The sequence below is a fragment of the Galeopterus variegatus genome, unplaced genomic scaffold (assembly GCF_000696425.1).
Source record: "Galeopterus variegatus unplaced genomic scaffold, G_variegatus-3.0.2 Scaffold2353, whole genome shotgun sequence".
Taxonomy (NCBI): domain Eukaryota; kingdom Metazoa; phylum Chordata; class Mammalia; order Dermoptera; family Cynocephalidae; genus Galeopterus; species Galeopterus variegatus.
The window spans coordinates 96,418-118,431 of record NW_007728464.1 but is presented as its reverse complement, the minus strand read 5'-3'; the positions used below and the strand labels follow the sequence as shown (position 1 = coordinate 118,431).

The following is a 22,014-nucleotide window of genomic DNA, read 5'->3' as shown; positions in this document are numbered from 1 at the left end:
AAACCCTCGGCGGGAGCGCCACCGTGCTTCCCAAGCGGCGCACTGTAGCAGTGCGCCACCGGGCCGGCCCTTGAGCACAGTTCTTAGATGAGAGGACAAATTCAATAGAGAGGAAGATACTAAACAATAAGAGGGATAAGAAATAGATATAACAGAAATGTAGATTAAGGGACTGAGTAAAAAGCACAGGTTAAAGATTAGCCTTCAAGGAATCTGTCACCATACCACTTTATTAAGAGAGATGGACAGAAAAAAGGGTGAATTTATAGACATTAGGAAGGAAACCAGAGGGAAATACAGGGAATTCTTACTTGGCTAAATTTCACTATAATGGTAGTCATCTAATGAAAGTGGGAAGGTTGTGATTTAGTGTAGGGAACCTGATGCGTGGTAAGGTTTTGATCTGCCTGAGGAATGAGAAAAGGAAGCTGAATAAAGATAAGTAAAAAAATTACTCAGCTGAGATGACAGCTCAGATTTCAAGACTTAACAAATCCACACTCAGGTCTCAGCAAAGTTACGTATTTTTCTCTAGCGTTCATTACCTGGCACCAGACAGAATGGCTGTATGAAAAGAACAGACCAGATAGCTTCTTGAGGATATTGTTAAGGGGGAGTATTAGTAGGTTCTCAGCTCAACAAAGGAAGTCAATTGTCACTTATTGTTATCTTTTTCATTTAAACATAAACTAAACAATGATAACATCTTGACCAATTAGACATTTTATACAGAAAAGGAGACTGATAAGATTAGAAGGGGCCCAGACACTAGAAATCACATGAAGTGTTAAGAAAGCAGGAGGCAGAAGTAAATGAAAATGAAGTCAGCATGGATCCCAAGCTGCTCTGTCAGTTTCTTAGTCTGTAGAGAAAATAATGTGCATCTACCTAGCGGTTTTTTAAATCAAATCACATGATGTATATAAAAGCATCTTGGAAAACTGTCTAATTGAACTGGGAAGTTATGGTGGCTTTCCTTGCACATTACTACTTCGCGCTGGCCCCCCAGCCCCTTCCTATCCAATGCTTGGCCTCTGCAGTCTCCACTTTGGGGAATCTCCGGAATTTGCAGGCTGTGGGTCTGGATGAGCTTAGATTCTTCTTTTTTTAAAAAACAACTTTTTTGGGGGGGAATTCTATTCACTTACCATAAAAATTTGCTCATTTAATGTACAAAATTTAATTTTTTTGTATGTTCACAGAATTGTGCACTCATCACTATGACCTAATTTTAAAATATATTCATCAGTAGCCCAAAGAAAAACCCTGTCTCCAGTAGTAGTCACTCTCCATTCACCACAACCCCCAGTCCTAGGCAACTACTAGTCTACTTTCTCTCTCTATGGATTTGCCAGTTTGGACATTTGCTATCAATGGAATCATAATATGAGACTAGCTTTTTTCACTTAGTATGTTTTCAAAGTTTCTATGCTCCTTTTGTTACTAGCTTCTTTCATTATGTTTTCAAAGCTTGTCCTTGTAGTATGTATCAGAATTTCATTCCTTTACTGTTGAAAAATATTCTGTTGTATGCATATACTATATTTTATTTATCAATCAATGAATGGATATTTGCATTACTTTCACTTTTTGGCTATTATGAATAAAGCGGGTATGAACATTTGTACAAAAAATATAAAAATTATCTAAATAGCGTTTTTAGAACATAATCAAGAAAGAGTAAGCAGCTAAAAATAAACAAAACATTAAAAATTAGCTTTTAAAGCGTTTTATTGTGATACTAAATTAAAAGAGAATAAATCATTTTAAGATTGACAGTCTAAAAAATGCAAATATTTAACAATTTAAAAAGCTCTTATAACATAAGGTTCATAATCATTTATCTCCACTGCAGCTATGGACTGAGCACCACTGGGTTCTAGCCTCTGCACCCAGCCAATAGTGAACACAGAATCTCTGCCATTCAGAGCTTGCGTTCTAGGAAAAATCTCAGATGTTGAGTAACTCATCTCAAAGTATTAACCAAACAGTTTACATAATGATCATTTAAAGATGGTGAGGACTAGAAACATTATATTGTACATAAGTAAAAGATATTTAAGAAAAATGACTAAGAAAAAAGCTTTACTACTTATTTACCGAATCAGTCTGTATGGTACATATTTATGACATTCCCTTTATGAGTAAAACATGACTGAAGCTTAAGAGTAGTTATATCACTTTATCTTCTCTTTGCTTTATTTGATGACAGACAGCATATGTACATACTTCGGTAGTATACTAACCTGGCAGTGCCATCAGATGATGAAGTAAGGATATAGCGATCATCTTTTGACCAGCAAAGATCATAAATGATATTGAGATGGCCACACAATTCTCTCATGAAACGTCCAGAAGGAATTTCATATACTAATGAAAATATTTAGAAATTAGTAGGTTTCCAGACAGAGGATCCTTAAGCCAATGATATACAAATACATAATTTACAACAATTTGGACATAAATTACACACTGTAAAAAAATTATAACCAAAGACATCTGCAATGGAAACAAAATGTCAAAATCTACTTAATAGTTTTCATTTGCTTTAGACATTAGAATTTACACACGAAGTTTTATAATATGCTACAATTATCAATTACTGTCATCTCTTCAAAGCAATCCCCCCAAGAATCTTTGACAATCAATTTATTTAGTCAAATACTCAATAACATTCACATTACAATTCACTTCAAATATTCTATAATTTCGGCTTTCATGGATGCGTTATTATTTTATCTAAAAATCTATTAAATTCCAACCAAAATTTTAACTTGAGGTAATGAGATTTAAACTGTGCTAGTGTCAGAAAAAAATTGTAATACTAAAATAACAGAGAGCAAGAGGATTAGAGTAATTAAATCTGACAGACAAAGCACTGTGGTGTTACTATATGTTATATATACAATGATCTAAAATAACACAACACAGAAGAATAAAGTTTCCAAGTCTCTACTTCCACCTAGTGGTAAAATCAATTGCCCTTTAAAATACTAAGCAGTTCAGAAGTACAGTATTTATGGAAGAGCAAAAGAAAACCTTGGAAAATCTGTTCCCCCATGTAAGCAATGAGAATACTGGCAAAAAATTGTCAAAATCAATATTTTCAGAGCTCTGAAAATTAAGCAAAGCTTGCCACAATCTGATGAGTACTTATTCAAGAAAAATGGCTTAATCTCAGTAAGAACATTGACCTTTACGGTGTTTTTAACTGGCCCTATTCCCATTCCCAGCTCACAAATTCTAAAGTAGTCTTAAAAACCAATGAAAATCAGGAGTCTAGCAGCCACTGGACAGGGCAGAACAGGTCAGAAGCTCCCCAAAAGCCCCATTCCCAAAGACTTACTACTATTTGACAGTCGGGCAGCTCTATGAAAGCCACCATTTTCAGGGCTTGGTTTATTTGACCTGGCTCAGTGCACCCTCTGTGAGAACACCCATAACCCTAAAGTGCACGTCAAAAAAAACCCAGCGACATCATTCAGCCTTGTAGCTGCCTGAGGCAGTGATGTCAGGCGGGGCTAAGAAGAGGCTTACCAAAGAACTTAAAGTGAAAAAAACTGGGAATAAGATGTCCATAGGGGACTTTGAAAAGCTCCAAAATATTCCTGAGAATTTAGGATTACCATGCACATATGTAAAGGGCTGTGTACATACCCACCAAGAAAGACCTGAGAGGCTTTATCTCTCACTCTGGTTGACCCAAGGAAGCTCCACACAAACAGAAAGTGAAGGCTAAGGGAAAGTTGCAAACTGCTACTGAAACATTGAAAGTATATCCTGACACATACACAGAGCCCCTTGGCAAAGGCCGGCACACATATACACTCAAGTATTTAAAAATCTCTGTCCAGCCATCAGCTGACCACTAATCTAACTGAGCAGAGACTTCAATGGCAATACATGACAAAAAAATACTTTACAGAATTAGCCCAGGAAAATCACTGAGCAAAAAGAAAGAACAATCCTGGGTGGGAGTGAGGGAAAGGGGAGGGGAATCTGACTTCCAGAGATGCCACACTATATAATTTAAAATATCCAGTTTTCAACGTAAAATCATGAGATGTGGAAAAAGCAAACTGGAAAGTATGGCCTATCCACAGGAAAAAGAGCAGTCAACAGAAACTGTCCATACAGAAACTGAGGAAGCTCAGACATTGATCTTTCTTGACAAAGTCTTTAAATCCACTATTTTAAATATGTTCGAAAATCCATATAAAATCACGTCTAAAGAATTAAAATGTGAGAATGATTTCTCACCAAAAAAGAGAACATCAGTAAAGAGACAAAAATGACAAAAAAAGACAAAATAAAATTTTTAGAGTTGAAAAGTACAATAACTGAAATAATTCATGAGAGAAGCTCAACAGCAGATATGAACTGGCAGAATTAAAAAACTTGATGATAGGTCAACTGAGATTATCCAGTCTGAGGAACAATGAAAAAGATAAAGAAAAATGAATAAGCCTCAGAGACCTGTGAGACACAACCATGTGTTCCAATATAGGCATAATGGCAGTCCCAGAAGAAAAAGAAAGGGGCAAACAGAACATTTAAAGAAATAATGACTGAACACTCCCCAAATTAGTGAAAAACATTAATATGCACATTCAACAAGCTAAATGAATTTTAAGTACACACGTCATATTCAAATAATCAAAAACCAAAGATTTAAGCAATAAATATATCTAAATCTATACAGCATTTTCAACAAGTTTATTTAAGCATAAAGTAACATGTTTATTACAGAAATTTTTAAAACATAAATCAGAATGAAAATAATTCTTTCATAATCCAAAACAAAGAAATCACTCTTAATACCTTGGAGCATGTTTCCTAAGAATCTTTTTTTCCCCCTATATAGATTTTTGGTGAATTTTAAAAATAGTATAGTGGTAATCAAACTACGCAAATAATTTTGAGTTTTTAAAATCTATTATTATGTCCTGGGGAGGAATATTATTTAATTAAATCCAATCAAGTCAATTACGCTGGAAAAAAGTGAATCAGTCAAGGAATTGTAACGAATTGTGTGAAGCTGAGAAAAGTTCAACACGAGGTAGAGGTAGTGCTTACGGCAGATGTCCATGAAGAGCTGGCTACTTGAAGCTGAAAAGAACTGGTTTTCATTATTAAGTCAGAAGTAAGGGACAGTATTTAATGCTTCTAGGTCTAGAACAGTAGGTTAATCTTCACTTTTTGAAAAAATCTTAGCTACAGAAATAATTTTTCTCAGTTCCTTTGCTGATTTCCCTATCATAAGGAGAAGACTTCATCTAGGTGTTCCTGAGCCAAATATTAGTATTTTAGTACACAACGAATTCAGGGGCTTTCATAATTCAAATCATCAATACTGTTCAACTAACTACACATTGGACTAAAATTCCAAGATTTATTAATCCTTCATGTTTCTAAATTTCTATATTTGAAATACTGTTTGTAAAAATCCTCCCGCATGTTTAAAAATAAATTTATCAGGGCCGAGCCCATGGCGCACTTGGGAGAGTGCGGCGCTGGGAGGGCGGCGGGTTCGGATCCTATATAGGGATGACCGGTGCACTCACAGCGCTCACTGGCTGAGTGCAGTGCGGCCGGTCTCAAAAAGGACAAAAAATAAATAAATAAATAAATAAATTTATCATCTTTCATTTCATCATTTTCATTCCACTACTGAAGTTTTTGTATAGAAAAGTGTAAAATTATTATAAAAGAACTGTTTCTTTACTTGAAGAAATCTGTTTAATTTAGTAATACCGAGGATGACTCAGATTAAGATTTCAATGAATTTTAGAAACCAAAGAATGTCCTAAAACAGACTACAATCAGATTAAATAGGTAGGATTATTACTCACAAATAATTGGATATCCATCCCGGCTGGCACAGGCTGCCGCTAATATTCTTCCATTGTGGGAGAAATCAAGACAAAAACATCCTCGCTCTCCTGCATTTAGGGAGAAGAGGTGCTTGTTTGGGATACGGCAAGCCTAAAAAACATATATTTAAAAAATGTAAATTAGGAAACATTAAAATGCAAGAGCTAGTTGTTAAATTTAATTAATTTAGTGTTTTTTAAAGTCCCTTTACTGTAATGCAGAGGAAGAGAAAGCAAGTTAGCAGAATGATGAAAAACCACAGTAAATTATCTCCTAAACAAAGAATCAGTTCTCCATAAAATTTTAAGTGATTTTGTTCATGTCTACCTAGCACATAATTCAACTAAAATATGGGTAGAAAAATTTCAGCATCAGATACTCTAAAACTGTCACTGCCACATTTTTATGTAGCCATAAAAAAGAATGTATGTTACACCCTTATTCCATGACAGCAACTAATAAGTCACTTTTGCTAAGGTCACAAACTTGTTTTAAGACCACAAATGCCCTACAGGCCCTAGCTAAGTCCAGGATCTCTGAATGTTTATACTCTCTTTTTCTCTTAAAATAACCAAGCTTTGTGGCTACCTTCCAAAATGTATTTTAAAAGTAAAAATCACCCCCTATTGGTCTCTCATTCATTAATTATATTATAGTTTCATCATAATTTTTATGTTTTCATTACTTATTACCATAAATTTTGGGGGTATTAATATCTATTGTAGAAAATACTACTTACTTTTATTTATCTTAATTCTACATCTTCCAATCTTCAGTGAGCCTTACAGTTCCTGTATTTCTTATTATTTGAAAAAGTGAATTAAACATATACTGGGTCCTTACTATATACCATGAATGTTGTACCTTATTACAACGTCTTTGAATATATTCATCACAGTAACTAATATTAGCTAAGTATAACCATTATTAGCTATATATAGCTAATAAGGATTATTCAGAGGATCAAGCCCAGCTTAACAGGCTTAATCAAAAACTATTAGTTCAAAGGCTTGCCTTCTAGATCGGTACTAGGTGGTTCACAACTAGCATCAAAATTTAGCAATACCTTGGGAGGCAGCATTATGAGCAGCTACTAGGAATGTGGAAAATTCAACAGATTTCTTAGATGTCAATAACATATCAGATACCATACTACCTATCTTTTTCCTCCACTCTCCAACCAGATAATTAAGAAAAGGGAGAGGGCTGGAAGAAGGGGAGAAAAACTGAAGGAAATGTCAAGAGGTTTTCTAGCCACTCTTTTTTGCTAGTTGCTGCTGCTCCTAGAGTAAGAAGTACTAAAGTCACAATCACGTTCTTTGTATTCCCAGAGTTTGACGTTGTGCCCTACCAAGACTAGGCACTCAATGAAAGTTTGCTAAAAACAATAAAGGTCCTCAACAGTTTTGACTCTTCCCCTTCTTTACTTCCTCATCAGTCACTAAATCATACTGGTTATTACTTTCTGTCTCTTGTATTTGCCTCTTATTTTTTATTTTTGCCACCATTAACCCAAAGTTAGATCCTCATCACCTCACACATCAATGACCGCAACTGCGACCTAGATTTCTCTAATTCTAATGTATCCTACTTCAAGACGTCCCACACGCCACTGTCAGCATTAATCTGTCCTAAAATACAATTGTTATAATGCTTCTCTCCTACTCCAAAACCTTCCATTATTTCTCACATCCCGCACAATTATTAGGCTACCATTTGAGACACTCCACAATGTGGGCCTAATCAATCACACCACTTATCACTTACACAAATTCTGGTTACCAGCCAGTCAAGTTTTTGAATCTCTAATAAATATAACAGGTCTTTTCCCACTTATTTACAACTTTGCCTCCATATGAAACGCCTTTCCTTATCCCTCTTCACCCACCTCTGACTTGCCCATCCTAGTCTAGCTCGAGCTCCACCAGTGTGTTGAATGAACCCTTCCTTCCACCATTCCAGTTCCCCTTCCTCATATCTGCAACTCTCAAACTTTAGTTTTAGGATGCTTTATAGCCTAAAAAATTTTTGAGGATCTCCAGAAGTTCTTGCTTATGTGGATATATTTACAGATGTTTATCATATTAGAAATTAAAATTGAGAAATTTAAAAAATATTTAATTCATTAAATAATATTAAATAATAGTAGCAAACCCATTAAATTTAACATAATGTCTTTTTATTAAAAATACATAAAATGGAATTATTTTATATTTAAAAAAATTTAATATCTAGCTTAATAAAAGCTAGATTTTCATCACTGCTTTTTTGACTCTGTGGTATCACATGTCATTTAGCCTCTGGAAAATCTCTAGTGTATACTTGTGAGAAAATGAAAGCAAAAAAACCTTAGAATCATTATGAAAAGAGGCTGACTTCAAGGACCCCCTGAAAGTGTCTCAGGACTTCCCAAGGTCCTCAAACCACACTTTCAGAACTGTTAATATGCACATTTTTATGCTTATCTTTCCTCAAGACTTCTCTGAGGCATACCTCAAAATAACAACATTGCAACTGCTTTCTTCTTTTCCCACCTTACATGGAAGATACCCAAGTGCGTAATCTAAGTGTTATTCTCTCCATATTATTACATTTGAAGTTTTCCAACTCTGAGAAAGTGATTTTAAAATGTATCTGTAAAATTGGTCTCAAAAAGAAAGTCAGATGTATGCAAAATGGAAAATAAAGAGGTCTAAATAAGAATAATAAATTCTTATTTTTATATTGGATAATGAGATAAGATTTTGGGTAAATTTCATCTGATAATGACTCAGATGTATAAAATGAATCACTCCATTTCTTTGTGAAAACAAGTAAGAAATATGCAAAATTTTATCAGCAATCCCTCTTGCCACAGCAAAAAAATGTCAATCAAGTAAGAAAACTTTAGTAAAAGCTTAATTGCTGCTCAGCTTGTCACAGAAGAATATGCATGTACATATCCCCATAAAATGTGGTTCAGGAAGAAGGCAGGGGCTGTAAAAAATTTCATGAATCCATAAATATTAGGAGGTATATCTCTTACAGACATCCAAAAAATCTACATTTTTTGACTGCTGGTATGAGTTGAATTGTGTCCCCATCTCAAGATTCATGTTAAAGCCCTAATCCCCAATAACTCAGAATGTAATAGTATTTGGAGAAAAGGTCTTTAAAGAGGTGATTAAGTTAAAATGAGGTCATTAGGGTAGGGCCCTAGTCCAATAGGACTGATGTCCTCCTAAGGGAGAGACACCAGGGATGTACACACTCAAAGAAAAGACCACGTGAAGCAGCAAGAAGGCAGCCATCTGCAAGCCAAGGAAAGGCCTCAGAGGAAACCAACCCTGCCGGTACCTTGATCTTTGCTATGGACTGAATACTTATGTCCCCTCAAAGTTCATATGTTGAAGCCCTAATCCCCATGTGATGGTATTTAAGAGGTGGGGCCTTTGGGAGGTAATTAGGTCATGAGGGTGCAGCCCTTGTGAATGGGGTAAGTACCCTTATAAGAAGAGACATGAAAGAGATGATCTCTCTCTCCGCTGTGTGAGGATATAGCAAGGAGTAGGTCATTTGCAAACCAGGAAGAAGACTGTCACCATGAACCAATTTGGCTAATACCCTGATGTTGAATTTCCCAGCTTCCAGAACTGTAAAAAAGGTCTGCTGTTTAGCCACCCAGTCTGTGGCATTTTGTTATGGCAACCCTAGAAAACTAATATAATTTCCTAGGTGCCCAGAGAACCTAAGATAGTGCTTCTATGAACATGATGGGCACCAAATGATGGTTAAGTACAAGGATAACCTGAGCATTTTAAGTAATAAGCTAAGTACCCTAGGAGCTGTTAGAGTTTTTAAGGTAATAAGTAAATATATAAATGAACCCAGTACTATCAAACACTTCACCTGCCCGGGCAGTCGTTTCCACTTCACTACTTCCTTTGAATCTTCTAATCCAGGTTCTGTATCTACTGAACTTGACTCATGGTGACGTTCGCAATACACTGGTTTTTCCTCCTGAAGAGCCATCATAGAGCGGTAAGACGGCTTTATCTAATATGTATAGAAAATGAGCAAATTTATATATCATGTTCATCTTTTCTCCAGCATATATTGTCTTTAAAATATTAAAACAAACAATACAAAAATGTTTTCAAATTCAATCCAGAAAAATTTTATTTGTACATTATTCTAAATAAAATAAAAACTACTAGAAACTATAGATCTATGACCAAAAAGCCTTAAAAGTTTGGGAAAAAAATTAGGACTCCAATGGTTACACAAAATTGTTTTAATAACTGTGTCCCTTTGTTTCCACTTCTTCACCAACACCTACCAGATGTTATGCCATGGCTCTGACATATTATGATATATCTGGCTTTAAAAATCACAAAACTAATATCATAAAAATCTAAAGTTTTTAAAATCCTCATTTCTTAATGACAAATTTTATTTAACTCTATTCAAACCAATGCAAACCAACCCTGTGGTCACAGGATATAATATCAGCTACAGAATGTGCTATTAACCTGAAAGATTAATGTCTTGTAACAAATGAGACAAAAGCAAAAGTTTTTCATTTTAGGAACAATTCTTTGTTAAGATCATTTGTAATATTAGTCTATGGAAAATAGCATTAGAAATATTATTTAATGTTTATTTGAATAATATCGTGACAATAATACTGCTTTAAATCATCCCTTTATCTTTTATTTTTAAAAATCAAGTTATAATAAAACATTTTTCCTAACACTGAAATCTGCATTTAATATTTAAAATTCATTTAAGTATCTTTTAAGTATCAGCAATTACAGGTTTAATATATAATCGCTGAAGGTACCTTTCTATTTCAAAAGTCTATTAATGTTAGAGATCTTTTCTTTTTAGAAATGGATAATATGTCACTAATTTCAATACTTACACAGTCTGGAACTTTCAGTCCTCTAACGGTTACATACAATGTTGATGGATAACGATTTCTTGGACATTTTGACCACCATTCAAAAACCTCAACAACATTTGATTGGGATCGAGGCTTAGCAGGTGGGTAATACAGCTGCAAGCGAAGTTTTGAATTGATGTTTGCATTTCCATTGGCTCCCAGTAGCTTAAAAATTCATATAAAATGTTACCTTCATTGAAAATAAATACATCCAACAAAGCATGCTGAAATTTCTTAGATTTATGAAGCAAAGGAAAGAACACTGACACAGTTGGTTAACCACAGTTCCAGATTAGTAACAAAGGTAACCCAAATGACTTTTAAAATATTTTCCCGATAACTGTCTTTTCACCTGTACAACTCACAGACTGTTGGTGAAGCACTTACATTACTGTGCCAGATTTCACTTTGTACAAAGTGTATCACCTCACAAAGGAGGTAGGTGATCAATACAGATTTCTATGAAATAATAGTGATAGAGATTAAAATGCATATTTTCCATACAGAAACATATTTTCCATTTGTTTTGTATTGGTATTTTTAATGGTTAAAATTTTATGTTTTAATTTTTGAAAAGTCAAAATCATCTTAAGATAATAAAACTCATTCAGTTATATTTTTCAATATTTTAGTCTATCTTCTTAAAATGGCCTATTAAAAAATATTTGTTGGGGCCGGCCTGGTGGCACACTGCTACAGTGGGCCGCTTGGGAGCGTGGCGGCGCTCCTGCCAAGGGTTTGGATCCCACATACAGACTGGTTCCCGCTCACTGGCTGAGCGAGGTACAGGCGCAACACCGAGGGTTGCGATCCCGTTGCCGGTCCGGTCTGGTACGGGCGCGACACTGAGGGTTGCGATCTGTTGCCGGACACGAAAAAAGACAAAAAGGAAAAAAAAAATTTGTTAAGCAAAATAAAACCTATATTTAAGCTAAATAAATATTCTTTTTTTTTTCCTTTTTTGTCTTTTTTACTGACCGGTAATGGGATCGCAACCCTCGGTGTCGCGCCCGCACCGCGCTCAGCCAGTGAGCGGGAACCGGTCTCCACATGGGATCCGAACCCTCGGCGGGAGCGCCGCCGCGCTCCCAAGCGGCGCACTCTCCAGTGCGCCACCGGGCCGGCCCTAAATAAATATTCTTAAGAGAAAAATAAAAAATCTCACCAACTCAAAGTACACATGTCTTTTTAACCTTTTTGTTTTCTACAAATTAGGAATAAAGAGATAGCTAGAAGCCTTTACAGGCAGAATATAAAGGTGACTTAAACTAGAGAGTAAGCCCTGAGTGCAGGGAGCATTTAAAAACCGTTATTGACTGAGGCAATTTGGAAAGTGAAAAAAAAGAGTCAAGAAATACTCTAAGGTAGTGCTGTTCAACAGAGCATTCCACGATGATGGGAATGCTCTGCATTTATTCTGTACAATAAGGAATCAACATGTGGCTTCTGAGCACTTAAAATGTGGCTAGTACAATGGGGAACTAAATTTAAATTATATTTAATTTTAATTAATTTGAATTCAAATAGCCATATGTGACTCATGGCTACCAAAACAGACAGTGCAGCTCTAAGGTTTTAAATCTGGGACACTGAGCAGATGGTGGTATTTACCAATTGAAGAAGCAGAGAGAGAAGGAATAAGAGATTAGGTAGAGGAGAAACAGGAAATGATGTGTCAAGAAACCAAGGTAACAGTTTCAAGAGTGTGATGTATTAAATGCACATAGGTGTGACAAAATAAGAACTGAAAGATATTCAATTTATTTGGTAAAAAGACATCATTAGTAATTTGGTTGAAGAAGCTTTAGTGGTAGAGGCAAAATCCAGATTGTTGTGTGCTCAGAAATGATGCATCAACAAGGATGGCAAAATACAACCGACCTTTTCCCCTACTCCTCTGAAAAAGAGGGGGTCATATTACGATCACTGCCAAATGATACAGAGGGGTGAAGAACAGTTTCAAATAGAGTAAGAGAGATGTTCAGTCATTAAAAATTAAGCACTCTAGACTCTCTTCATAAATCCTCCCACTGTTTACCCCAATTTTATCATAGTAATTTTAAGGAGATATCCTCCAGCTTCTAAATCACACTTTCCATAATTTATTTTAACATTCACTGGGCAATCTAGTTTACACTAGTATGTTGCTTAGCATGAACAACTAAGATCCAGCCAAGACCCTGCCATTATGATTACAAGTTATGTAACATAGAGATCAAATAAATAAGGTTTTGTTATTTTATAATTTAAATGAATGGTCACATACATATGCTAAAAAATTGAAAGTGCCTGAGGACCTGAGGCATAGCTGAGAATTAGGATAAAGGATCATTTGGACCACTATAATAACTTTACAATTATCTAAGCCTGGAACCAACAGTATAGGTAATAAAACATTTACATTTTAATTTGATTCATGCCATTTTCTTGGATATGATTTTTATCTAAGCCATTCTTTACATCCATTTATTAATTCTCTCAATAAATATTCACCAACCACATTTTGTGTGCCCTTAATATGGAATAGAAAGTTTCAAGAGAGTGATATTTTAAAAGCAAAAAGATGTAGTAAAATAAGGATTAAGAATGTTCAGCAAGGGCCGGCCCCGTGGTGCACTCGGGAGAGTGCAGCACTTGGGAGAGCAGCGGTGCTCCCGCCGCGGGTTCGGATCCTATATAAGGATGGCTGGTACGCTCACTGGCTGAGCGCGGTGCAGGCGACGCCAAGCCAAGGGTTGCGATCCACTTACCGGTCACGAAAAAAGACAAAAAAAACAGAATGTTCAGCAAATTTACCAAAAAGAAGTCAATGGTGCCTTTGAGAAGCTTACAGTCTAATAAAGTAGATAAGTGTTACAATAAGGGAAGCACACAATACCTTACCCTTTACAGAAGGTGAGAATGGGATCAGGGAGAATTCTTGATAGAAATTTCTGCCAGTGGCATAAGATGGATTAATAAATAAAAATCCATATAGTAGGGCTGACCCCGTGGCGCACTCGGGAGAGTGTGGTGCTGGGAGCGCAGCAGCGCTCCCGCTGAAGGTTCAGATCCTATATAGGGATGGCCGGTGAGCTCACTGGCTGAGCGCGGTGCGGATGCCACCAAGCCAAGGGTTGCGATCCCCTTACCGGTCACAAAAAAGACAAAAAAAAAAAAAAAAAAAACAAAAAAAAACCCATATAGTACTCAAAGGTAAAAATGTTATGAAATATGTTGTTTCCCAAGCACAATTTATAGTAAATACTGCAGGTCTGCATAAACCTCAGCATAAAGGAAATGAAAGAGTTTCTAATAAAACCACAAGATGGCAATGTTTTCTATGTTAAAGTGGACTTTTTGGGGCTTTTTTGTTTGTTTTTGTGCTAAATCAGTATGGGTGGGGGAACAGAAAACGGTATAAATGGGTGGTTTTAGATGGTACATCAGATCAAGTGATTCCTAAGGCCACTCTCAAATTATTTCCTCACCACAGCCAATCTGGCTGCCATTCCCCAGTCCACATACATCTCTTGTAAAGCCTCTCTCTCTAACCCCCAGTGTGCACTAAATGCCTCAACTGGGTTTTCAAAGCATCTACTCTAAAGCAAATAATCAAGTGAGTAGTACATTTATACAGAAACTGAATTGGAGGGCAAGTATAATGTCTTTTTTATTTATAAATTCTCTATATTTAGAAGAGTGGCTTGCATTTCATAGACACGTGTTCAATGTTTGTTGAATGAATGTATGCAGAAATGGAATGGTTTTTATAAGAGTACAATATAAGCTAATTACTCAAGACTTCACAGTTCAAATTTATGTTTAAGTCAGAAATGAAGGATACCAGGAATAAAAGATAATTATAAAATTAAATTTTTCTTTTTTGACCCCAGTCTATGTCTTTCATCTCTGCTGATACATCCTAGTCAAAGACACCATCATTTTGTAGTTAGACTACTGTAAGAATTTTTAAATTTGATCTTCCAGTATCTCCATTTACTCTCTAATCCATTCTCCACATAGTAGAGTAATCTTTCTAAAACATAAATCAGATTGTTTTATCCTTTTGTTTAAAATCCTATAATGGCTTCCCATTGCTCTTTAAAATTCTATAATGGGTTCCTGTTGCTATAATGGCTTAGAAAACCCTATCGACCTCAGCAACCTCTTCATGCACCGTTCTTCCTCTCAGTCTCTGTCCTCTAATCTCAGTGGCCTTCTTTTGGTAATCTGAGTATACCTGGCTCCCTCCAACATCAGGGTCTTTGCATATATTTACCCTCTATCTAGACCTCTTCTTTCCCACTGCCACTACATGGCTAATGCTCAGGTTAAATATCTCTTCCTTAAGAAAACTTTCCCTGACCCCACAGGACCCTTGTTTTCATCATCTACCTCATAACTCTTCAAAGTTATTTATAAAAATTGTAATTAAATGATAAATTGTATAATCAGTTGTTTTATGTTTGTTTTTCTTGCTAAAATATGAAGTCCATGAGGTCAAGGAATTTGTCTTGTTCACTGACTAGAACAGTGGCTGGCACAAAGGGGCCTAATTAATATTTGCTGAACTGAATAAATAAATGATGGCACAGCTATGTGTCTTTTTCAATGCTAAATCCTCAGAGCCAAATAGTGTAACTGGCATACACCAGGCACTCAATAAATACTTAAGAATCTGAATGACCATCACCAGAGCTTTAGTTAATAACTCTTCACCACTACAATCTTACAATAGATCATAACTCCTTAAATGAGACCAAACTGATTTGGGAAAAAGCAGCCAATCAGATTTAAAGATTACTTTAAAGTGTTTAACATGGATAAAAAACATACCTTAAGAAAGGCCCAGGCAATTTTCCGAAAGCCACATTCTTGGTTTTGAATCTCTGAGTTATTCTTAATTTCATCCATGCTTAAGAAATCAAGAATCTGTAAATTAATTCAAAAAATTACTTCTCAGAATACCAGACTACATAAAATTTAATATTTTATAATAAATTATTAAAATTTAAAAAATCATTCATATACCTCAAACGTTTCCTTTATAGAGAAAACATTTTTATCTCATTGCATTTGCCTTAATGTTAACACATCTAGTTAGTAAGTGTCCAATTTTTAACCACTTTATCTTTATTAATAAATCTTTTATTAAGATTTATTTCAAATCCAAGGCAAAGTATTAACTACCTCAAATATAGTCTAGGCACAAATATACCAGGCACAGAATTCTTAAGTTTTGATCATTTTTTATTCATCAGAGCAGACTTCAAAGGATTGTTTAAACAACGTGTGGCCCTATTTCTGGGTTGTTGCTTGGATTACCTTCTGGAAGTTGGGGGTTCACTCTTTGGAAATCTGTTGTAATTAGGCTTCTCAAGAGAGTTTCTTTCATACTTCCATCCTGACTGGATGTTAAAGTTCATGGATTTGCAAATAACCTGCCAGATACTGTCTATGTGCTTATCAAAAACTCAGTTGAAATAACAAATCTTTATAGAAGACTGCTTAAAAATAAAATGAACCCATTAACCCCTCATAGTTAAGTACTTACATCTTTTTTCAGATATAATACACTTTCAGAGAAAAAACACTGACAATATAGAAAAATACATAAGCAAAGTAAAAACAACTTGTAATCCAGACCCATACATAATCACCATTAACATCTGTTTTATATATATCTAAACCTTTTTCTCTGCATTCTTACATGTATGTATGGGACTACAAATCCAATACATGCTATTTCACAAACTATTTTCATATAATACATGTCAATATATACACACGTCAATACATCTCTTCATGTCAATACATACATATGTATGTATTGTCATCATGTTAATGGCTGCCTAGTATTCTTCTGTACTATAAATTTAATAAAAACCATAATTTATTTAACCAAATCTCTTACTGATTGAAATTTAGGTTCTTTTACGTCCCTAAAATTTTTGATATTATAAACAGTGCTGAAATAGATATCCTTGCACATACATTTTTGTGTACTGATCATTTTTTTCTTAGCATAAATATCTAGAAGTGGAATAATGGTATTAAAGACTTCTGATAGACATTATCAAGTTGTCCTCAATAAACCCTTAAGTTGAAATTAAAAAGCAGTTGTATAGGCAATAACACATTATTTTAAAACTTAAGCAATCAAAAGTGTTTATAATCCCATCTCTTGTTCTTAAATCTTTTAATGCTAAAATGAATATTAAAAAAACTTTAAAATAGATAACAAATGACAAATTTCTATGACAAAGAAAAAGTTCTTTTGATACAAATTATATCACTTCTTCAAAAATCACAGCTTTATGAAATCACACACAACACTGTCAATAATGTAAAAGGTGGAATATTTGTATCGTAACACATGTAAATAATTTGAAAGTCAAGGACATAAAAACAAGTAACTCTACAAAATGAATTACCAGCTCTGATGAGGTTCTCATGCTAAAATTCTCCATCTTGTTTAAACTAGAAGGGATGCTTTCTCTATTTCCATTTGCTTATGGAGAGAACATGAGACAGAGTAAAGAAATGTGGTATTTTAGGTTTAATCTATCTTCAAATACAAATTACATACACTTAAAATTGGAGTAACTTTAGGAAAATCATTTATACTCCAAACCCTGATTTCCTTTTCAGTAAAAAAAAAAATTAGAATAACAAGTCAGCTCAAAAGCCTTCTTCTCCATAAAGCTTTCCCTCACTGCTCTGATACTCCACTAACCCTTTATATGTAAGAAGTTCTATTATCATTTCTGGTTATATATTACAATGTGTGAGTCAACTGACCTGTGCATGTTTACCTTTATTTATTCAGGTAGTACACATACTTTTAGGGAGTTTGATACAGTATAGATTAGATTCATCACTTCAGTTAATAGTCATGGGGTTGTTATAAGAATTAAATGCTATAGGGCCAGCCCGGTGGCGCACTGGAGAGTGCGCCACTTGGGAGCGCGGCAGCGCTCGCACCAAGGGTTCGGATCCCATGTGGAGACCGGTTCCCGCTCACTGGCTTAGCGCGGTGCAGGCGCAACACCGAGGGTTGCGATCCCGTTGCCGGTCCCCGGTACGGGCGCGACACCAAGGGTTGCAATCCCGTTACCAGTCAGTAAAAAAGAGACAAAAAGAAAAAAAAAAAAAGAATTAATTGCTATAGAGGTCAAATGGCTAACTACTGACTCTAACAGCAAATATGCTATCACTGTTGTGAAAAAGGGCCTCTCACTTATACCTCCACAGCATATTACAAACACTAAATCTTAGAGATTAAATTCCCACACTACTTTGTTGCATTATTGAACTATTAAAAATAATAGCTTACATTTGTGCTATTAAATATTAACTAAAATTTAGTTTAAATTGCTTATTCAATTCATACCTCAAAGAACAGGATGACTTTAGGACTCTCATCAAAATCTCGAAGCAAATAGGGAAAATTTTCATTAAATATAATTTGTTCTTCCCACTCTGGAAGTCTTGATTTTAACTGTTTAAAATCATATGGCTGGGTCATAATAGGGAGAATATAATCCACACTCTCTTTTTCATAGTAAGATGAAACAGGCCGTTCACTGTTCAAAAAAGAGATACTTCCATCAACATAATTCATCATGATAATTTTGAAAGTGGAAAAAAAAAATACATAGTGTACAAGTGAGACAACCAGAAATAATGAATAGCCATAATGATACAGAAAAAAACTTATTTTGATTGTCCACCTAGAAAATTATAAATTTTATGAGACTTACTAGTAGTGCCTATCACCTTGTGATATTCTATCATTGGTTTCACAGAATTATTTTATTACAAAAATACAAAATGAAAGGTATGATTACACTTTCATCACACAGAGCCAGAATAAAGTAATTTCTTCAGAATTTTAAATGAGTTTGTGATAAAACAGTACAGATTTATTTACATAAAAAAGTGAGTACAAGATTGTAAACCCTTTGAGCTGTCCTATTTTCTTTTTATGCCTTAAGACAACTGAATAAGTGAATGACCCTTTTTTTTGGACAATCTTCATGCTTCTCACCCTTCCCATCTTTCCAAGCAAATTTTGAATTCTAGCACAATCATTGATTCTACTGTACTTTTTATTTGGGTCTTCAAGCATGTATTAACTATAGAAGTAATCTTAGAAAAAAATTCAAGATTCATTTACCCCACTTGAAGCCCAGGTAGCATATTAATTTCCAAAGAAAAATATGAGGCTCAACAACTAAAGCACTTACAGTGCAAGAGAAGATGATTCACAGTACAACTTTTATGCTATAAATTAGTCATTAAGCTTGGTAGAAGCTCTCTACCACTTAAAATGAATTACTCCAATCCACTTAAAATTAAGTAATGAACTAACCGATGTTCTCCATTTCTTTTATAAAACATACTGATCAATGTCGGTGGTTGATGAACACCTACAAGTAGTAGACTTTTTTAATACAAACCCATAGCTCTATTCCCAGTGACTTTCAATTACCAACGGCAGAAAAGAGGATTTCTATTGTAGACAGAGTGAATTTCAAGGGTTAGCTGTGGAATTAAAAAAAATTACCTATCATCTTTCTTCACATATTGACCAGTATTCTCATCAACCACATGAATTTTTACCATCGGGTGAGAAATCATAAAATCTGACTTAAGTCGGTCAGTTCGGTGAATATAAACTCCCAGGACAAGGTCATCTTCAAGCAAACATTTGGGATAAACTGGACTATCTCGGCTTGTTATTTCATGAACACCATCACCAGCAATGTCTTCACTGTCATCTGAAACTAAATTCACAAAAGAACACCAATGTTCTAAATAATTGTTTCCATACTTGGGTTTACATATAACCTAATCTTTATGATCTAAACTATTTCACTGTAAACAAAGGAACTTCAAGAGAAAAGAAAAAAAAAAAAAAAGCCAGACAGCAGCAGACTACACTATGAGAGTAAAATACTACATTTATGAATGCACTAAAATAGGGTAAGAAATATATATTTTTTCCCCCTAACAAGAACCAACAAGTGAGAGTCAAAGATTAAAAAAAGTAATTTCATCTAGGTATTTTCTAAGTGGAATATATGTAACTCAAATCATTTTTAACTGAAATTTCTGCTTCTGGGTAGGATGCAGATCAAGGCTTTGGATAAAAACAATTGGAAAAAGCCAAATAAATGACAAAACCCTTTTCTATTTTTCCCTTCTGTTACCTCTACCCTGTCCTACAAAACCTTTATTTTAAAGGCATCAGAAAAATATCAGCATCTATTAGATGGACTAAAATTCCAGAGAAGTACAATCAGTCAGAAGTAAGCTGATGGACTAGAAGCTGTTTTTGTCTGTAAGACATTTGCTGACTCAGGACGTGGAGCTGAGGATCAGAGTTTGGCCCAGGCAGAAGGTCACTGCTAAAAGAAAAAGAAACCAGCAAAACTTTTAGTGGTTCCATGGGACTAAAGTGATAAAACTGGAGACTTGAGGAGCCTCAAACACATGGAGATTTTCCTCACAAAACCGAATTCTGAGGCTATTGAGAGACTAAAAAGGTGGTGAAAACACTTGTCGGCTAGAAGACCATTACCCTGACCCAGCAGGGGAACGGACCCTAAACAAAACAGGCAAACTTAAAGCCCTGGAGGATGTAGTAAATTTACATTGAGGATCTATAGCCACTTTTCACCTTGGTTCACTTCCTAATTCTTGGTGTAGTTAGACATTAAGAATCCAGACGTGACCCCAGGAAGAAGGCCACTATATGGGACATAGAAATCAGCAGAAACTTTAGCATTCACATGGGGCTGGAAGGACAAAATTGGAGAATTGAGGGGCCTGAAGCATATGGCCAGTTTTCTCCTCAAGTCATTTGCTAAATTATAAAGCTGCATAAGGCAAAAGGCAAAAAGGGCTAAGCTGAAAAGCACTGATGGACAAAACTGAATCACCCATAATCTATTAAGGCTGAAGAGACAAATACCTGCCAGGCTCTCGATCTGCAACACCTGGAAGGCCACAGCGTAGGAACTGGTCAAATCATAGGTAGAGTCTCACCAAAACTACAATCTAGCCCTGACCTAGCTCAATTCCTTACTGTCTGAAATCAGCTTCCCACCCTATCTGCCTAAGAGAGGAAAGGGGAAAACCCTCCCTAATGGAAGATAAAATCATCTGGGACCTCTAGAATTCTATACACAATGTCCAGCATATAATAAAAAGTTACTGGACATAAAAGAGGCAAGACCATATCACCAATAATCAAGAGAAAGAACAGACAACAGAAACAGACCCACACATAATCCACATTGAATTTAGTATATAAGGACTTTAAAATAACTGTGATTAATATACTCAAGAAAATAAAGAAAAACATAGGCAAAAGTTTTAAAAATGGAGATTTTTCTACAGAGAATTGGAATCCATAAAAAAATTCTAGAACTGAAAATACAATATCTGAAATTATGAAATCAACAGATGTATCTTAGCATAAGGGACACAAGGAAGACAAGACTGGAGAACCGGAAGGTCAATATAAATATCCAAACTGAAGCATAATGAAAAAGAAATCATAGAGAAAGAGAATATAAGAAACATGTGGACATACTCAAAAGAACTAGTGTATGTGAAATTATAATCTAGAAAAAAAGAGGAGAGAATGATAAAGAAGCCATATTCAAAGAAATAAGTGAACAAGAATTTTCCACAAGTGATAAACGATATCAACCAATGAACTCTATGCAGGATAAAGTCTAACAAAACCCTATTAGGCACGTCATGATAAAACATTGAAACCATCCAGAGAAAAAAAGACATATTCCCTTCAAAGGGACAGAAATAAGACTGCAGCTGGGAACAGAAATGATGGAAGCCAGAAGACTATTGTATGATTTCTTTAAAGTACTAAAAGAAAATAGCTTGCAACCTAAAAATCTATACTAGCAAATATCATTCAAAAATGAAGGAAAAGTAAAGTCATTTTAAACACAACAAAATCTGAGGGAATCAGCAGGTCTTCACTAAGAGAAATACTAAAGGGAGTTCAAGCTGATGAAAAGTGGAAAATTGGAAATTCATTAAGGGTAAATTTTGGGGTGAAAATAAATGAACATAAACTGGATAAAATGGTAACTGTTAACACAAGAGGTCATCAAAAAACTCAGGGAAAAATTTGTATTATCTTGTAATTCAATTTCCCCACACACTTTTTGAAGTACCCTAGTATATGAGAAGTTAAA

The 22,014-nt window shown here is 35.1% G+C and overlaps 1 protein-coding gene across 1 annotated transcript in view; it reads right to left on the bottom strand.

Moving 5' to 3' along the window:
• AHI1 (Abelson helper integration site 1) overlaps positions 1–22,014 on the bottom strand; it is a 188,800-nt gene that overhangs the window by 141,457 nt on the left and 25,329 nt on the right. Inside the window, exons 5-11 of the mRNA XM_008581425.1 lie at positions 19,350–19,569; positions 18,174–18,366; positions 15,617–15,712; positions 10,778–10,963; positions 9,763–9,909; positions 5,853–5,985; positions 2,247–2,370 (exon numbers count right to left, since the gene is read on the bottom strand). Of these exons, the coding sequence (XP_008579647.1) occupies positions 2,247–2,370; positions 5,853–5,985; positions 9,763–9,909; positions 10,778–10,963; positions 15,617–15,712; positions 18,174–18,366; positions 19,350–19,569 (1,099 nt within the window). The remainder of the gene's footprint in view (positions 1–2,246; positions 2,371–5,852; positions 5,986–9,762; positions 9,910–10,777; positions 10,964–15,616; positions 15,713–18,173; positions 18,367–19,349; positions 19,570–22,014) is intronic.